General features: G+C 39.0%; 1 protein-coding gene across 2 annotated transcripts; it reads right to left on the bottom strand.

Annotated features, from left to right (window-relative positions):
* Positions 1 to 808: 808 nt before the first annotated feature.
* On the bottom strand, positions 809 to 12,295 carry AGR2 (anterior gradient 2, protein disulphide isomerase family member). 2 transcript variants are annotated; one of them, XM_007164878.2, is made up of 8 exons: positions 12,213 to 12,295; positions 9,312 to 9,457; positions 8,986 to 9,049; positions 8,815 to 8,867; positions 7,403 to 7,476; positions 4,613 to 4,676; positions 2,275 to 2,358; positions 809 to 1,098 (listed from the first exon to the last, which is right to left on the bottom strand). In XM_007164878.2, the coding sequence occupies exons 2-8, from the start codon at positions 9,448 to 9,450 to the stop codon at positions 1,049 to 1,051; spliced, it is 528 nt and encodes a 175-aa protein (XP_007164940.1). In that variant the 5' UTR covers positions 9,451 to 9,457; positions 12,213 to 12,295; the 3' UTR covers positions 809 to 1,048. The 2 variants fall into 2 exon arrangements, with proteins under 2 accessions (XP_007164940.1, XP_007164939.1); XM_007164877.2 differs by having other exon boundaries at positions 12,231 to 12,292.
* Positions 12,296 to 16,219: the final 3,924 nt, after the last annotated feature.

Here is a 16,219-nt window from a genome sequence, read left to right on the forward strand (position 1 = left end):
CAGTGGGGTTTGGGTGATAAAGGAATTTTATCTAACAATGCATGTGCGATTAAATATGTAGTGAAGTAATTAATACATGGTTCTACTTTTTGTCAGCAGAACAAAGAGTTAAAAGTAGTTAAAGTGCTCCCCTATCTGATGGTACCTCCTCTCTCACCTCATCCAAAGATAAGTAGTAACCTCTGATCTTTACCCCATGGACATGATGTCAGTGCCCTTTGCTCTTTACCCAGCAAGTCACATTTGGGTGAAGAAGATGGGAACATATCAACTGAATTTATTCCCGGCCAGTACTCTAAAACCTTAAGAAACCAAATATATTATGAGTTTAATTTTCAGGATTTCATTAGGGTGTGTTTAAGGATACAGATATTCTTTGAATGACCTTTTTTTACAAAATTAGTCTTCTGAAGGAGAAAGCTACCTGCCAGAGGCTTTCTCTGAGAGCAAAATCTAACTAAAATTGGATTGCTAAATTCAAGAGTGTCCATTGCAGTTTCTGGCCAGGGTGAGGAGGGGTGGTCTTCAATTCGGTATTGATTTTCATGGGATGCCTTTCTAGATATTCTTTCACACTAGAGCATATCGTTTGATACTTCTGTTGTTAAAGCTCATGTCTACTTTTAGTCACCCGGTGAGAAACTATAGTGAGATGAGATGATAACTTTGTTTTTGGGCTTCATTGCTTTAATTAGGTTTGTCTTGTCCTCTTTTTGAACATTTTGTGTGTCTGAAAATCCTATTTGGTGAATGAACCAAAGAGCTTTTCTGTGGAAGACCAAGTTGGGGGAAAAAAGAACAGTTTGAACACCCCTAAAAGGATTTATTTTTTTAAAAATCATGGCTCACTCTGGTAGTATAAGATATTGTTTTCATACATGTATACTTAAAACCAAATTTAAAAAAAGAGCTGTTGTAACATGAAACCATAATCTAATCAGTAGGTTCACCAGTGCTTCTGCCTTCTCCACAGTCTTCTAAAATCTCCTCTGGTTCCAAGTCTCAAGGCCCAACACAAAGGGAGGAGCTTGCAGATTTTGTTTTTTCTCTACAATTCAGTCTTCAGGAACTTGAGAGCTTTCTTCATGTTGTCAAGCACTAATGTGGGAAAAAGTTATGAGAGTCAACACATCATCAGAAATCATATTGATAGATATAGCGTGAATGTTGGTAACCTTGTAAAATTTTTTCTAAAAGTATGTGAAATGGCTTTTATTATTATAATCTAGTTCTCTTCCAATGTTTATTAACTGCCTTTCTTACAAGGCACGGTGATATTACCTGTGCAGAATACCTGCCTTTAAGGAACCCAAAGTCTTATTAAGATCTATACTGTTATCTCAAGAATGGTCAATACATTTAGAATGTGCTTCCCCTGGCACACCCAGCATCTCCTGGAGACATTGCTAATGGACCAGGACATTCTTTCCTGCTGCCCAGACACAACCTCATAATCCTTCCCAACATAACGTTCTAGGTTGGTGCCACCCAACAGAAATTTCTGTGATGATGAAAAATAGTCAATGCCTATTCACTGAGTACTTTAAATGTGGTTACCATGTCTGAGGATCTGAATTTTAAAATCTTAATTAAAACAGCTACATGTGACTAATGGCTGACATATTGGGCAGTGCAGGTCTACATAGTCACTAGTCATTGAGTGAATTGGTTCTTATGACAAGACTCAATTTTCTTCCCAGAAGGACTAATTAGATGTCACAACTAGGTACAGACTCCCATTGAGGTTCTTCATCTGCCTTGAGTCTCACACTTTTTTTTTTTCCTCATGTTATGGCAACCCCAGGGGAAGTGAGTATCTTGGCAACTATTTGGAACCATCTTTCCTACTGATCTTTAAAATTGAACTTGAATTCAACTTTAATAAGCTGGACTAAATTATTTCACTTTTGTTACTTGGAAAACATTTAACAAAGCATGCAGATTGCTACTGTTGCTATTGTAATGGTACGATTACTATTGCGCTCAGGTCTGTGGTAGAAGGAGTTAAGTGAGCCTAAGAGAAACCTGAAAAGGAGGTAATATGGTCCTAGGATTCTCCTAGAGGAAAAGATACCTAATCTAAATAACTCATCTTTAATTGAGTTTTTTAAAAAGTGAGATCAATGCTTGAATGTCATTTGCTGGAGGACACAAGGCCAGTTAGGGTCAGACTGGTTCTCTGGGGTCTCTGAGCACAGCTTTTTCTCCCCTCCCCATGTGGGCTCTCCTCCCAGTACAGCAGTGAAACAGATGTTCAAAGGAGGTAACACTTACGTAGAGCCATATCCGAAGGTTCGTAAGCATAGAGACGATTTGAGTATCTTCCAGTGATGTCGGCTCTAACTGTCAGGGATGGGTCTACAAAGAAAAAGCCAAAGGGAATGGAGTACTATGTTTCAAAATAGCCCCTATTGCATGATGAAGCCTACATGTGTATCCACATCCCATGAAGAGAACACAATGTGTCCTGCTGGATGAGATTCTACTCCATCCGGTCTGCAACCTGGCCTCTGCAGCCGGTACCCAAAGCCAGACTGGGAGCATTCAACAGCCATGCAGCGCTATTTGTGGAAAAGGTTAAGAACCCTGCTGTCCTATCTATAGCAACCTGAAAATAGGGTAATATACATTCTTGGGATGGCGTTTTGTTTTTTTGGTGAAAACATTGGCATTCTCTACTAAAGAATTATTTTAAATTTTTGAAATGATTATATTGTAATTGAAATATGTTACCAAGAGCAACCTGGATAATTAGGAACTCACATCAAATGCTAGTTTTCCAAACCAAAGTTGTTTTTTTGTTTTTTTTTTTAAGTGAATAAAAGAATGCAAGCCCTTAAGACCAGCCAAGGCGAAATAAGTGTGTAGTTTTTTTACTTTATTGTTAAGTAGCTGCATTTTAAAAATAGAGATTTAAGCGTCTTCCCCTATACATATATTCCTATAGGTTTAAATCCTTTTTTTTCCCATGTTTTATATTTACTTGAAGTTATCAGTTAATGAGGAAAAAACAGGTATAAATAAGATGCATCCAGAAGGGAGGTACTAGGATATGCAAAGGCCTAGCAACCTTGCCTTGAGAGAAGTGATTGAAGGAGGCTATGGTCCATGTCCTGTGAATTAGATGAAGAGGAAAGATGAGGCCCAGCCACATGGATGCCAAGTCTGTCACCGGTACCTGATGGACAATCCCTGTTGTTTCAGAATGTTGGACTAGGACCGGCAGATATAAATCACAGGAAGCAGACTTTCGTTTGTTCAAGAAAGACTTAAGACCTACTCTGCTTCTGCTCGCTGTAGAGGATACACACACAGGGTCTCATCTTCATAATACAGTGACAAAGACTGCCACCTGCGTCCCAGCCACTGAGATTCTGATTTAATTGCTTTGAGGTGTAACCTGGGCAGCTTGACGTTTAAGATCTTCCAGGCAATTCTAATGTGCAGGCCTCGTGGAGAACTACTGAGCCGGAAGAGCAAGCTGCCTGGGACCTAGTTCTTATGACCAAAGGAATCGAACGGGGGTTAAAAAGCCCTTAGACAGGAACACTCTGAAAAGAATTCCAGCACAGGGTGTGACTGGATGACCTATAAGGGCCCTTTCCTTTAAGGGTCTAAATTTTCTAAATCCCAACAAAACCAAATCTGTAAGATTAGCTCTAGTTCGGCCTTTCTCCTTTTCTCCCTTCACTTTTTCTTGCCCCTGTTTTATAGGTTAGTGTGAACTTGGATGAATTACAGAGGTGATCTGCTTGATCAGAGTGAGCTCTGCAGTGTGATGGATTTAATTACGGATTGTCCTTTTATCAGTATCACTTTGATCAAAGCCAAACTCAATTCATTTGTTCAATCATTTAACAAATACTTATTGTGAGCCTACCACAGGGTCATGCTGAAAATATGATGGTGACCTGAAGAAGATCTGGTCCCTGCCACATGGGGGGCAATATTTATTAAACAATCACCCAATAAATACAAAATTAAAACTGAGGAAAGAGTGACCATTGAGAGGAACATGTTGCCACAAGAGCACATCGTGGGAGTTTGAGCAGGTCAGTGAATGACAGTGATTAACCAGGTGACCTGGGGGTACCGAGGGGGGAAGCAGAAAAGCTTTCCAGCAGAGGGAATGGCACATGAAAAGTACCAGCGGCAGGAAGGAGCATGTCTCCTTTGATTTTTTTTTTTCTTTCAGCCCATATTCATAACTTGCCTAGAAATAATGACCAAAAAATGTCAGAAAGAAAAATCCAGCACAGGAATCAAAAGTTTGCCTGATTAAATATTTACAGACCTGATATAATTCAGGAAAATGATTAATATGTTTAAACAGTTAACAGGGTACTTCCTTCTCAGGTGTACTTGTGGCAGAAGATGAGAAGTTAATATTAGCAGATGAAGAAAAAAATGTCATGTATGGAAATAGGTAGAAGCTTGCATTTCCTAATGAAAATAGGTTGTGAAACTGAAAGTTAAACCTCCCCAGTAGAGCTTCGTCATGGCCTTGGCCATGGTGCAGCAGCACGTGAGGGTGTGGAGGACAGAGGCAGAGATATGGCGGCACTTATGTAATGTTCACAGTGTGTTTTATCTCATTGTCACTTTTACTTACCAATAAACATAATCCTGGGGACGTATTGGCCATCAGGAGAAAGGTGTTTGTCAGTTGTTTCATACTAAGATTTAAAAAAAAGCAACTTTCAGTTTGTTTATATTCTTCAGTTATTTTCAAACTTGTTAAAACAACAGTGTGTCCATTCCTGGGCTAGGCATCTTAAGACACTATAAGTCACATCTCTTAACACAGAGAGTTTATAATATAGATGGGGAGGCAAGTTCCATGCATGAAATAATAAGACAGAGCAGACTGTGATGCAGAACATGAGGTAAAGAACTGATGCATGTGGTGAACAAAGAGCCAAAAAACTCAGTAAGGGAGAATTTGGAAGGCATACAGTGTTTGGGGAAGGAGCTTGCATGAGGTAGGAGGAAATAGCATAATGAAAAAAAAAAAAAACGGAAGTCATTTTTAGAGAATCTGCAAAAACAGGATTATCTTGAGAATTCGTCTATCCATTTACCATTTTTTAATTTTCTCTGTTTAACAGGGAGATACAGGTAGGAGAAGGAATATTTAGGATCCAGGGGGGTGAAATGTTATGATGAAGGATATACAGGTGCATTGGGTGCCCAGCAGGACATTTAGCCTCATCTGCAGGTTCCACTAGGACTTTCTGAAGTGGGTAAAGAGGAATCTTTAAAAAGTGAATAGGAGTCAGTTATATAGAAAAAGGGGGTTACTCCAGGCAGTGGAGGGGGGAAGATTATACAAAGGTAGAGGAAAGGCCTAGCACTTTATATAACCAAGTGTTTGGATAGGACTAAAGGATAGGGATACCTGAGGCGGTAGTGAGAGAAGATGCTAGAAAGCTACTTCAGGGGCTGGCTTGTGAGTGGCCTTGCACACCACGCCACAGTGTTTACGTCTGCTCATAAATAAATAACCACTGAGACTGTCATACAGAGTGAAGTAAGTCAGAAAGAGAAAAACAACTATCGTATATTAACGCATATATGTGGAATTTAGAAAAATGGTACAGATGAACCTATTTGCAAAGCAGAAATAGAGACACAGACATAGAGAACAGATGTGTGGACACCAAGTGGGGAGAGGGGGGTGGGATGGATTGGGAGATTGGGGTTGACATATGTACACTACTATGTATGAAGTAGACGGCTGGTGAGGGCCTACTATATAGCACAGTGGGAAGAAAAAAGAAGGTACAATCTGTCTGCAAGACACATATTAAGTTAACCTTAGAAATGCATTCCAGTATACATTAGGTGCAGACAAATACTGTTTGATTCCACTTATGTGAGGTACCTACAGTAGTCAAATTCATAGGGTCAGAAAGTACATTGGTAGATGCCAGGGGCCAAAGGGGGACAGTGGGGGGAGTGGGGAGGGGGAATGGGGAGTTAGTGTTTAAAGGGGACAGAGCTTCAGTTTAGGAAGGTGAAAAATTCGGAAGACGGATGATGATAAAGAGTTGTACAACAATGTGAATGTACTTATTGCCACTGAACTGTACAATTAAATATGGTTAAAATAGTATGTTTTATATTTTGTGACTTTTACCACAATAAAAAGAAAAAATATTAAGAAAAAAAAGAAAGAACCACTGGAGGGGTGTTAGAAGTGCCATGATTGCAATTTGGTTTTTAGAGTGATTACCCCGACAATCATGTGGGATTAGATGGGATTTATTTTGTAGGCAGGGAGCCACTTAGTAATACTGCAATAAGCTAGGCAAGGTGAAAAACTCTTACACTAAAACAGCGGTCCTCAATTTATAGGGAGGTGACCAATAGCAAGAATATTTCAAAGTTAGAACCACAGGGCTTCTTGACTGCCGGAGGTGAGTGGGAGGATCACCTCTAGAATAACACTCTAATGGAATAAGGAATAGAGGAAAAAGAGCTTTTTGAAAAACCTGGGCCTCGCTGATAAATTCGGTGTTGAACGTGTCGAGTTGAAGCTGATTACGAGATTCCTGGAACTAGGCTGTGTGCGTAAGTTGGAAGCTGGTGCGTGTTTGGGGAAGATGTGGGAGTTATCGGTAAGCGGGCATTGATTAAAGGCCGATGAAATTGTCCGTAGAGAATATAAAATACAAAAAGAGAAGTAGGTCAAGTAGAGATTCATGAAGTCACTCATATTACGGGGTAGAAGGAGGAAGAGGAGCCTTGGAAGGGAGGTGGGGAAGAACCGCTGGCGGGGATGCTCCTTCAAAAAGCCAACTTGTCAACCTGGAAAGAGGATGACAGAGAGAAGCTTCAGGGGACATCTAGTTAGGGAGAGTAGTTTTCTGAGTAGTTTACTGACTGTTTGCTCTCGGAAGGAAAGTGGATACTGTTTGTATACCAAGCAGAAGAACTTGTCAAGGCAGAAAGCTTGACCATCAGGAGGGGTGGTGATGGTGAAGTAGGGCGGGAAAGCATGAGGCCACGGCACATGTGGAATGATTAGATTTGGACACCTGGAGAGCCGTCTCTTCCGGGGAGAGAGGGCACACGGACTAAGAATGGGTGGCGAGCAGCGAGGACTGCAGGGGAAAGGGGCACAGCAAGGAATTTTTAATGACAAAATCGTTCCACTTATTACAGCAGCAGAGAAATTCTGGACCACAGGAGAGTATTTTTCAGACAACTTAAAATGATTAATTCCTCAATAAAAATGTAGACATGCAAGAAATAAAATCTTTCCTCATTGTAATCTATGAGATGAGATGTTTGGAGCACATCCCCATTAATGCAGTGTGACTAAGATGTGTAGGGAAGACGAACCATCCATTTTAAATTCTAAGCCCCAGAGAAATGGCAGGATGAAGAGTAAACTTACAACTAGATTGAGGAGGACAAACTGCTCTGCCAATTTCTGGATTTCTTTATTTTCAGCAAATGTCTTCTTTAAAGCTATAATGTAAAGAAAAGATTGTTAAGCATTCATTTCATCACCAGTTAAAACCATTATTCTCTGTTGGATTTTAAGTTGAACTGTATTTGTAATACAATATTCAACTCCGCCCTTTCTGCAAATGGTTAGTGAAGTAATATCTAGGCCATTGACTAGCTTTGCTTCGCTATGGACTCATCCAATCATTCATTCATTCATCCCTTAATTTTTTTAACCCATATTTACTGAGTGGTTACTATGTGGCAGGACCGTTTCATGTACTGGGAATAGAGCAGTGGGGAAAAAAAAAAATAATGTGCTTTCTTCATAGGGCTCAAATGCTTGTGTAGGAGACAGGTCATAAACAAGTAAATAATTTTAGGTGGAGATAATGGTACTTTGAAGAAAAATAAAGCAAAGCAAGCGGTTTAAAAGCTACAGGGTGGTTAGGGTAGACTTCTTTGAGGAGGTGACATAGAAGTGAGAGGGTGCTGCATTCTAAGATGTTAGGGATATGTCACACATGGCGGAGGGGACCGCAAGAGCAATAGCCCTGAGCTGGGAATGGGTTTGGATGCTTGAGGGAAAGCACAATGGCCAGGCTAGATGCAGTGGAGGGAAAACATGGCGAGAGTGGTAAGAAAGGCAAGGCAGCCAGGGGCCAGATCATGTCCAGCCATTTGGGCCATGATCAGGAATCTGGATTTAATTTTACCTGTGATGAGAAGCCACTTGAGCATGTGAGTGTTAGGATCTGATGGCTTCCGTGTGGAGAACTGACTGTCCGGTGACCAGGCAGGTGCCTGTTACAGGTCTAGGCAAGATCTGAACTTGGTTTGGATGAGGGCGGTAGCAGTGAGGCAATCGGAAGTGGCTGGATTTGGGCAGGACCTACATAATATATGCGGCCCATTGCAAAATGAAAATATGGAGCCTTTTGTTCAAAAATTATTACGAATTTTAAGACAGCAACAACAGAGCTTTACAACAAGCATAGGAACCTACTAAGCACTGGGTCCTGTGTGACCGCACAGGTGGTGTGCCCACGAGGCTGGTGCTGGCTTTCGGATATATGGTGAAGGTAAAGCAATGGTATTTGCTGATGTATTGGATGTGAGATGTAAGAGAAGACAAGAAGTCAAGGATGAATTCTAGAGCTTGTTTTTTCAAAATGTGAACCAATGGCTAACACAGACTGTGGAAATATTTGAAGTTACTTTAAAATATGTTTTTACTACATAAAATATTCTTTTAAATTCAGCTGTGCTAGGTGCTAAGGATGTAAAGATGAGTGATCTGGACCCTGGCCCTAGAGCTAAAAGCCTGTAAAGGAAATTATATTTAGAAGTATGAATTACCTTGACTGTGTGGGCATTCATCCAAGTGATGAATAATCATCAAGGGTTTATTGCTTTAAGAGACAAAGAGAGATTGGATAATCTTTAATGAGTAGAATTTCATGTGTAGCTAAAGGTCACTAGATGGTGCTCTTGAGAGCTTTGAGGGAATTCTGTAAAACTTGTCTTTACCTTGTCTTGGATTTGAATAAAGCTTCTTCATATGTCTGAGTCCAGATGAGTTGATCGCCCCAACCTAGAACAAAATGAACCAATATATTTAAAGTGATTATATTCTCAGATCCAAAGCTGTTGAAAAGCAGGGGTAAAACTGGGATCAGTATATACTTGATGCTAAAGAAGAGCAAAACCCCCTAGAAAAAGCAGAAACAATTATAAACTTTGATAAATCTAGAACAAACACATAAAAAATATGTTCAGCACACAACTCTCAGCTCTGAATGTTAAATCTTTACCAATTATGTATAACTGGAGGCCGACAAGAAGCTGACTCCTACCTCTGGAGAGGGTCTGGGGCAGTTTGGGTTGAGAGTCCTTTGTGTCCTTCTTAGCTCCTGGTTTGACTGTGGTGTCTTTGGCCAGAGTGTAGGAGAGGGCCACAAGGAGCAAGAATGCTGACACTGAAATCTTCTCCATGGCAAATCTGATATGGAAGACAAACAGATAAGCAAAAAGTCAGTAAAAGAAAAGAGAATTAGCAGTTTTCGAAATCTTCAGATTGTAGCACAACCATGGGATACAACAGGAAGTGAGGCTTAGATGAGATTGAACACGTGCAATTGGAGTAAAAAACTACCTTCCACAGAATTTTCCTAAGAATACATAGTATGAATATCTATCTATCCATCTATCATCTATCTATCTCATCTGTCTACCTCTATATGCTATAGATCCAACTAGATAAAATATGAAAATCTCCATAGAAATCTATAATATAGAAATAAATACATATATATTTTAAGAAAATAAGTAGATAGATGTATATATTCTTATAGCTAAGGGAATTTGCTTTTAAATTTATATTCAAAAAATTGTAGTACTGGAAGACACTTTAAGGGTTATATCCTCTTTTCCCACCTCCCCATTGTCTCATTTTGTAGATGAAGAATCTGAAATTCAGAGAAATGAAGACTAATGAGATGGGCATAGAACCAAGGCTTTTGGATTGTGCCATTTTGCAATGCTGGCTCCCATCTTCCCATCCTGAAAAAATTACCCTAAACATACATACTTCTTTAACATTTTGTTAAAATGAGGACACTGCCATTGAAGAAAAAGATCTGAGTAAAATGATTTATTTCATTTAGAAACTGCCAGCTTTATCTTTTAACTAAAAACTTGCACCCACAAAACTCTCTCCCTAGTGTAATATTTACTCAAATTCTATATATTGGTTTTGAATTGGTTAAAATACATCAGTGCAGGTTTCTTTCAGTGAACTAATTCTTTGACTCTCAGTGCAGGCCTGTTAAGGTAGGTGGCTATAGGCATGTACTTTAGTGCACAAAAATATTTTATGGGACTCCTAACACAGAGAAACCAACCCCATGGATGTCTCTTTGTTAATTTTTTTTCCTTCCCAGTATTCCAAATTTAATTCTCAGGGAATGTTACACTACTGTGAAGCAGATGATTATGAATGGGAAAGTGAATGGCAAGGTAAGATCCATGAATGAGTGAGGAAGTGAGCTAGCTAGCTAGCAAAGTGAATTGCACTAGCCAATCACTAGGGTTATCCAGGGACCATAACATGCAAAGCTGGATACTTGGGATGCTAATAAAGCCAAAGACCGAAATTTCCTAAAAAGAAACACCGAACTCTAATACTGGCGTATGTTTCGAATTAAATCAGCTGAACTCTGCAAGGGAAGCAGGATGGACCATCAATGCTTAGTATTTTTAGGGAGTAAAGTTTCTCATGTTCTGATAGAGCAAGTGGGAACCTTTGTTAAGTATTAGCCAATTCTAAAAAAAAAGGCGTTGCTAAGTCACCAAATCCAGATGATGCCTTGTATTAAACTGACCAATTATTATCTGTGTCATCGTACGTAGCCCCACAACATCTCACTCAAAAAAGACAAAAGCATAAAAACAGGGATACACTTTCTTCATTTTCTATACCCATAAAGATATGGAAATGCCAGTAACAATTTTTATTATCCAGCATTTTGCAGAAACAACTAAAGTGTGCTCCAAGTCTTCCAGCCTTTTTAGTACAAAGGCTTCTTTTTAATGTAAACAACAAAAACCAAGAACCTTTATGTGAGAATAGTTATACTTTTGGAATACTAGTTGGATTCAGAAAAATATCATGGCAAATAATGACTTTAAATTTATCGACACACATTTGATTTTGTATTTCTTTATAGCAACATCATCTAATGTATATTAGAAAAAATAGTAGTAAACTAGTGGTGAAGTATTTAATTCATTGACAATTCTTGTTGTGCAAGTGGCTACTAGGACTCCTTGCTATAGCTCTGCATCTTTCAGGTTGGAACTGTTGATATCTTATACGTGTCTTATGGCAGGATGACTCAAGGGAACCGAATGAAACTCCTGCTGTACAAACATCCTGCTCTGAGCTGACTTTCTGAGATTCACTGTACTGAGTTTTCATTACTGAGTAGACTGTGATCTGCAAACTGCCTGCATAAACCACCTCAAAACAGAAAGCTAACCACCGAGGACATTGATAATTTGGAGACACACACACACACACACACACACACACACACACACACACACACATTCTTCAAAACCAGAACTTTTCACTTTTCATTATATTTCTGTCTTCTTATCTTCAGCAAGGTATGCCTTGCAGGAGGTTTCAGTGTCCCTGTTCATAAATGCCTCAGGAAAGCAACCAGATCTCTCCTCCTACAGCCTATCCTATGAATTTAAAGATTGAAGAAGCAATAAGGATATCTTTATATTAGACACAGAAAGAAAACTGTTTTCTGATTTGCAATAATATTCTGAACTGTAATTCCAAGCAGCCAATCTGAGCTGAGCTTTCACAGTCCTGCAGGTCTTTGCTTTGCCAGTGGGAAAGAAACAGAGCATTAGATGGTGATCAGGGCTCAGTAACTAAGACAGGAGACTCTGGGCCCTGTGCCGGGCTTGAAAACTCCTGGAGTTCGCTCACTCTTAAACCTTTCATTTCCTGAGGGAGAAAGCATTACCTTGAACCAGCTCAGGAGCATAGCTCTGCCAAAGAGAGGTCCCAGTAAGCCTTTGGTGGAAATCCCATGATTCCCTCTCCAAATCCCATTTCACTGCCCATGGAACTACCCTGCACTCCTCTGCCTGTGGATTGTCTGCAACTTTACACAGTAACCAAAGCCCAAAGCTCATTCTAACAAGTGCCCTTCCAACACTGCTGTCAGGAACCTTACCTGGATTTCCCCACCCACCTGTCTGTGTGAGCCAGATGGCCTCGATGCAGTCCAAGCTTCCTAGTGTGCTGGCTCAGCCCAAACCTGTATTTATGCACCTGAGCACACCTCAGGCCCACCCACTAATCCCACATTCACATGTTGCAAACTCGGAGAGGAACTGTTCTTTTCCCAAGTCTTCCCTGGGCTAAAGAGTTCCTTGTTTTTAAAAATAAGGTTGCAAAGGAATGCCTTTCAGTATGCATGTTGTTAACTGTTTGTGAAAGTAGATTGTTAAGAGATTGGGAAAAGATGGTCAGAGTGCCAAATCCAGATAAGCTTTAAATGAAGACATTTGATTTGCCTGAAGGCTGATTTGTCTTTTTGTGATTGGATGGAGTTTGCGGTTTGTAGAATTTTTTTTTCCTCCCTCTTGGGGAGATTGCCTCTATTTAGTTGGAAACACACAAGAGATGATTCACAATTCTAACCCCTACAGTCTTATAAGCTGCTATCCTCCATTATGGTATAAATTATTTTACACAATGTACTTCCTCTTTCTGGCAAACAAAATGTATAGTCGCTATAGGTATGAAAACAATCTAAACCAAGCATTCACATCATATTTTAAAACAAAGGAAGTTATTGAAAAAAAGATATCCTAACACTAGGAGTTTTTATTAATTACCTTGCAACAACTTCCCTCCAAAGAATTCAAAGCTATTTCACAGATATTCTTTTTTTTTTTTTTTTTTAAAGGACTGTGGTTACCAATGGGGTGTGTGGGAGGATAGGGTAGAGGAGGATGTGTGTGGATGTGTTTCGTACTGTTTAACAGATATTCTTTTATTTAATGGCAGACTTTCCTGCTAGGCATGCAGGAAAGTATTTACATCATTTTTCAGACCTAGAAAGTAAGGTCTGCAACTACTTTCTCATTCAAGGTTATACAATTTTTCGCTAAACATTTTAAGACTGGACTTGGGTTTTCTGTAAAAAATTTTAATCCTGTGTTTTGTTCGTGAAACTATGCGCAATCCTTAAAAGTTCAGAATAGAGAAATCTTTAACAACAGAAAATTAACTAATGGGATGCAAGCCCTATAAAAATAACTTTTGAAATGAGTTAATATTTCAAAACATTTTAAAGTAGGTAAATTTTTTGATAGAGCCTTAATATCTGTGGGCAAAATATGAAGTGATTCCCAAAACGGTGAATTTTCATTAGAAATGAGTTTACAGAGATCATTTCTTTAGGAGTTTGAGTGAAAACAATGATTTGAGCTCAACTTTTAAAACTGATAAGCCTTTTATATAGACTCAGTCTATTTAGCCTTTAGAATAGTCAATTCAACCCCCTCATTCTGCAGATGAAAAAAATGATGTTAAAAAATTAATGACTGTGTGAAGATCTCACAACTTGTTAAGGGCATCGCTGAGACCAAAGCTGTGGTGTCCTCTAGTCTACCACCTGCTAAGAATGGGAAGTGGGTAGCATGTGGGCTACGTAAGATTCTTGGCTGAGTCCTGCATCCTTGTGTTCACTTGCTGGATGATCTCAGAGACATCATTTAACATCTCTGAAACTTCAGTTTCCTTATTTACAAAACAGGGATAAGATTACCATACATGTCTGTTTTGAGTATGAAATGAGATTTTAATGAAATAAGAAATGGGAAAGTACTTGGTACATTCATTTGCTAGGCTGGTATATAGCAAAATACTATAGACTGTCTGACTTGAACAACAGCAGCTTATTTTCTCACAGTCCCAGAGACTGAAAGTCTGAGATCAAGTTATCAGAAAGTTTGATTTCATCTGAGGCCTCCCTCCTTGGCTTCTAGATGCCACCTTCTTCCTATGTCTTCCCACGGTCATCCCTCTGTACCTATGTGTGTTCTAATTTCCTCTTCTTGTTAGGACACTAGTCATCTTGGATTAGTGCCCATCTTAATGACATATTTTACTTAATTACCTCTTTGAAGACTATCTCCAAATATACTCATATTTTGAGGTACGAAGAGTTATGATTTCAGTGTCTGAATTTTTTTTTTTAAGATTTTTTTTTGATGTGGACCATTTAAAAATGTATTTATTTATTTATTTATGGCTGTGTTGGGTCTTCGTTTCTGTGTGAGGACTTTCTCTAGTTGCGGCGAGCGGGGGCCACTCTTCATCACGGTGCGCGGGCCTCTCACTGTCGCGGCCTCTCTTGTTGCGGAGCACAGGCTCCAGACGCGCAGGCTCAGCAATTGTGGCTCACGGGCCTAGTCGCTCCGCGGCATGTGGGATCTTCCCAGACCAGGGCTCGAACCCGTGTCCCCGGCATTGGCAGGCAGATTCTCAACCACTGCGCCACCAGGGAAGCCCCTGAATTTTTTTATTGTGGTAAAAACAGATCACATGAGATCTACCCTCTTAACAAATTGTTGTGTGCAATACAGTATTGTGAACTATAAACAATGCTGTATATCAGATCTCTAGAACTTGTTTCTTGATGTTTAATTAAATGAAATTAAAATGAATATCAATGGATTAAATTCACCTAAATTAGATTACATTTCAATATATTAAATTTAATATATTAAATAGCTGCTTGTACAAAATTCTTTAATGAAATCCCCCTAAGTATTTTTAACTACATTTACAAATTTAATACCAGTACATCTACTTCTTTTAAACTTTTAAAATGTCCAACAGGGCAGATTTGCAAATGTAATTACCAAAACTTTTCTAAGCACTTTAGCAATTCTTGTAAATATCATAAATTAAAATTACTGATTAACAATTCAAGTTATATTAATCATGTAAATATTGCTCACAGCCAAATATATTATGATTCTCACTTTCAAAAGTATGGTGAAAAAAGTATGGTGGTTTGGACAATAAATTATATGGTCTAGATAATAAAATCTACCAATGTTCTCTGCAAAAAAAATTTGCCTGTACACACACACACACACATAATTTTACAATTATTTCGGATATCTCATTTATATACTGAACTTAATCCGAGGAGCCCTTTGTGGGATCCGTAGACCCAGGTTTTAAAAAAACTCTTACTCAAATGTTCAAGCGTCGATGTGTAGCCGTTTTCAAAGAGCCCACAGCTTTAGAATTTAGCATTTAGCTCTCTGCCCTTGTTTTATAGCACAACCTTGTATTTCTTCCCGTCTATCAGCAGTTTTATACTGTGGTCTAAATTGGAAAGAATCCTAGTCTCACAGTCATTCAAGTCTTTTGTTGTCCCTGAATAAAGGCCCACAGTCGGAAATCCTTTTAGATCGCAGTGGAGGTGGAGCTTATAAGGAAGGAGGAATAAAAAGTAATTTATAATGTATGAACATCCAAAATGGATGAAGTGATTTCCCCACAAACTCTATCTTTCAGAAGATGGGTATTTATAAAGGGAGCATGTACATCATTCTTTGGAGTTTGAAGGGAATAATCTCATGACTCCTTAGAACTTCCCATTGAAGTGATTTGCTGCTAATGAATTTGGATAGGTGGGAAATGGGTCATTTAAACAAATATATCTGGATCTGGTAAGTAGCCGTATATGAAAGAAGGGTTTCACATGCATTAAGGAGACGTGTCCTTAGCAGTTGGAGTCTGACCCTAGAGTCAATATTGTTACATGACCTACACACTCCTTAGGGCGGAGCCGTGAACAAGCAGAGATGCTGTCGAAAGCTGTCATTCCTCCTTAAGGATGCAAGTGACTTTTTAAAATAACCTAATCCTACCTTCTGAGATAGGTTTACTTTGACTTAAGCTCTATGAATTTCTTCTGATAATTTTTTTTTCACCTTTACTATTTTCCTACCCAATGTGAGCAGATTGTCTTGTGGTCATGACAAGAGTTTTCTACCTTATTATCTAGCCATCTGTATACTGAAATGGCTGTTGTTTTGTGAGGGACAGTGGTAAGTGAATACCAATGTAATATGAGAATAACAAATACATTACATATTAATATCATCTTGGTAAATACAACACATGGTGTACTGTTACATCATGTAATATAAC

This window comes from Balaenoptera acutorostrata, chromosome 7 (genome assembly GCF_949987535.1).
Source record: "Balaenoptera acutorostrata chromosome 7, mBalAcu1.1, whole genome shotgun sequence".
In the NCBI taxonomy this organism is placed as follows: domain Eukaryota; kingdom Metazoa; phylum Chordata; class Mammalia; order Artiodactyla; family Balaenopteridae; genus Balaenoptera; species Balaenoptera acutorostrata.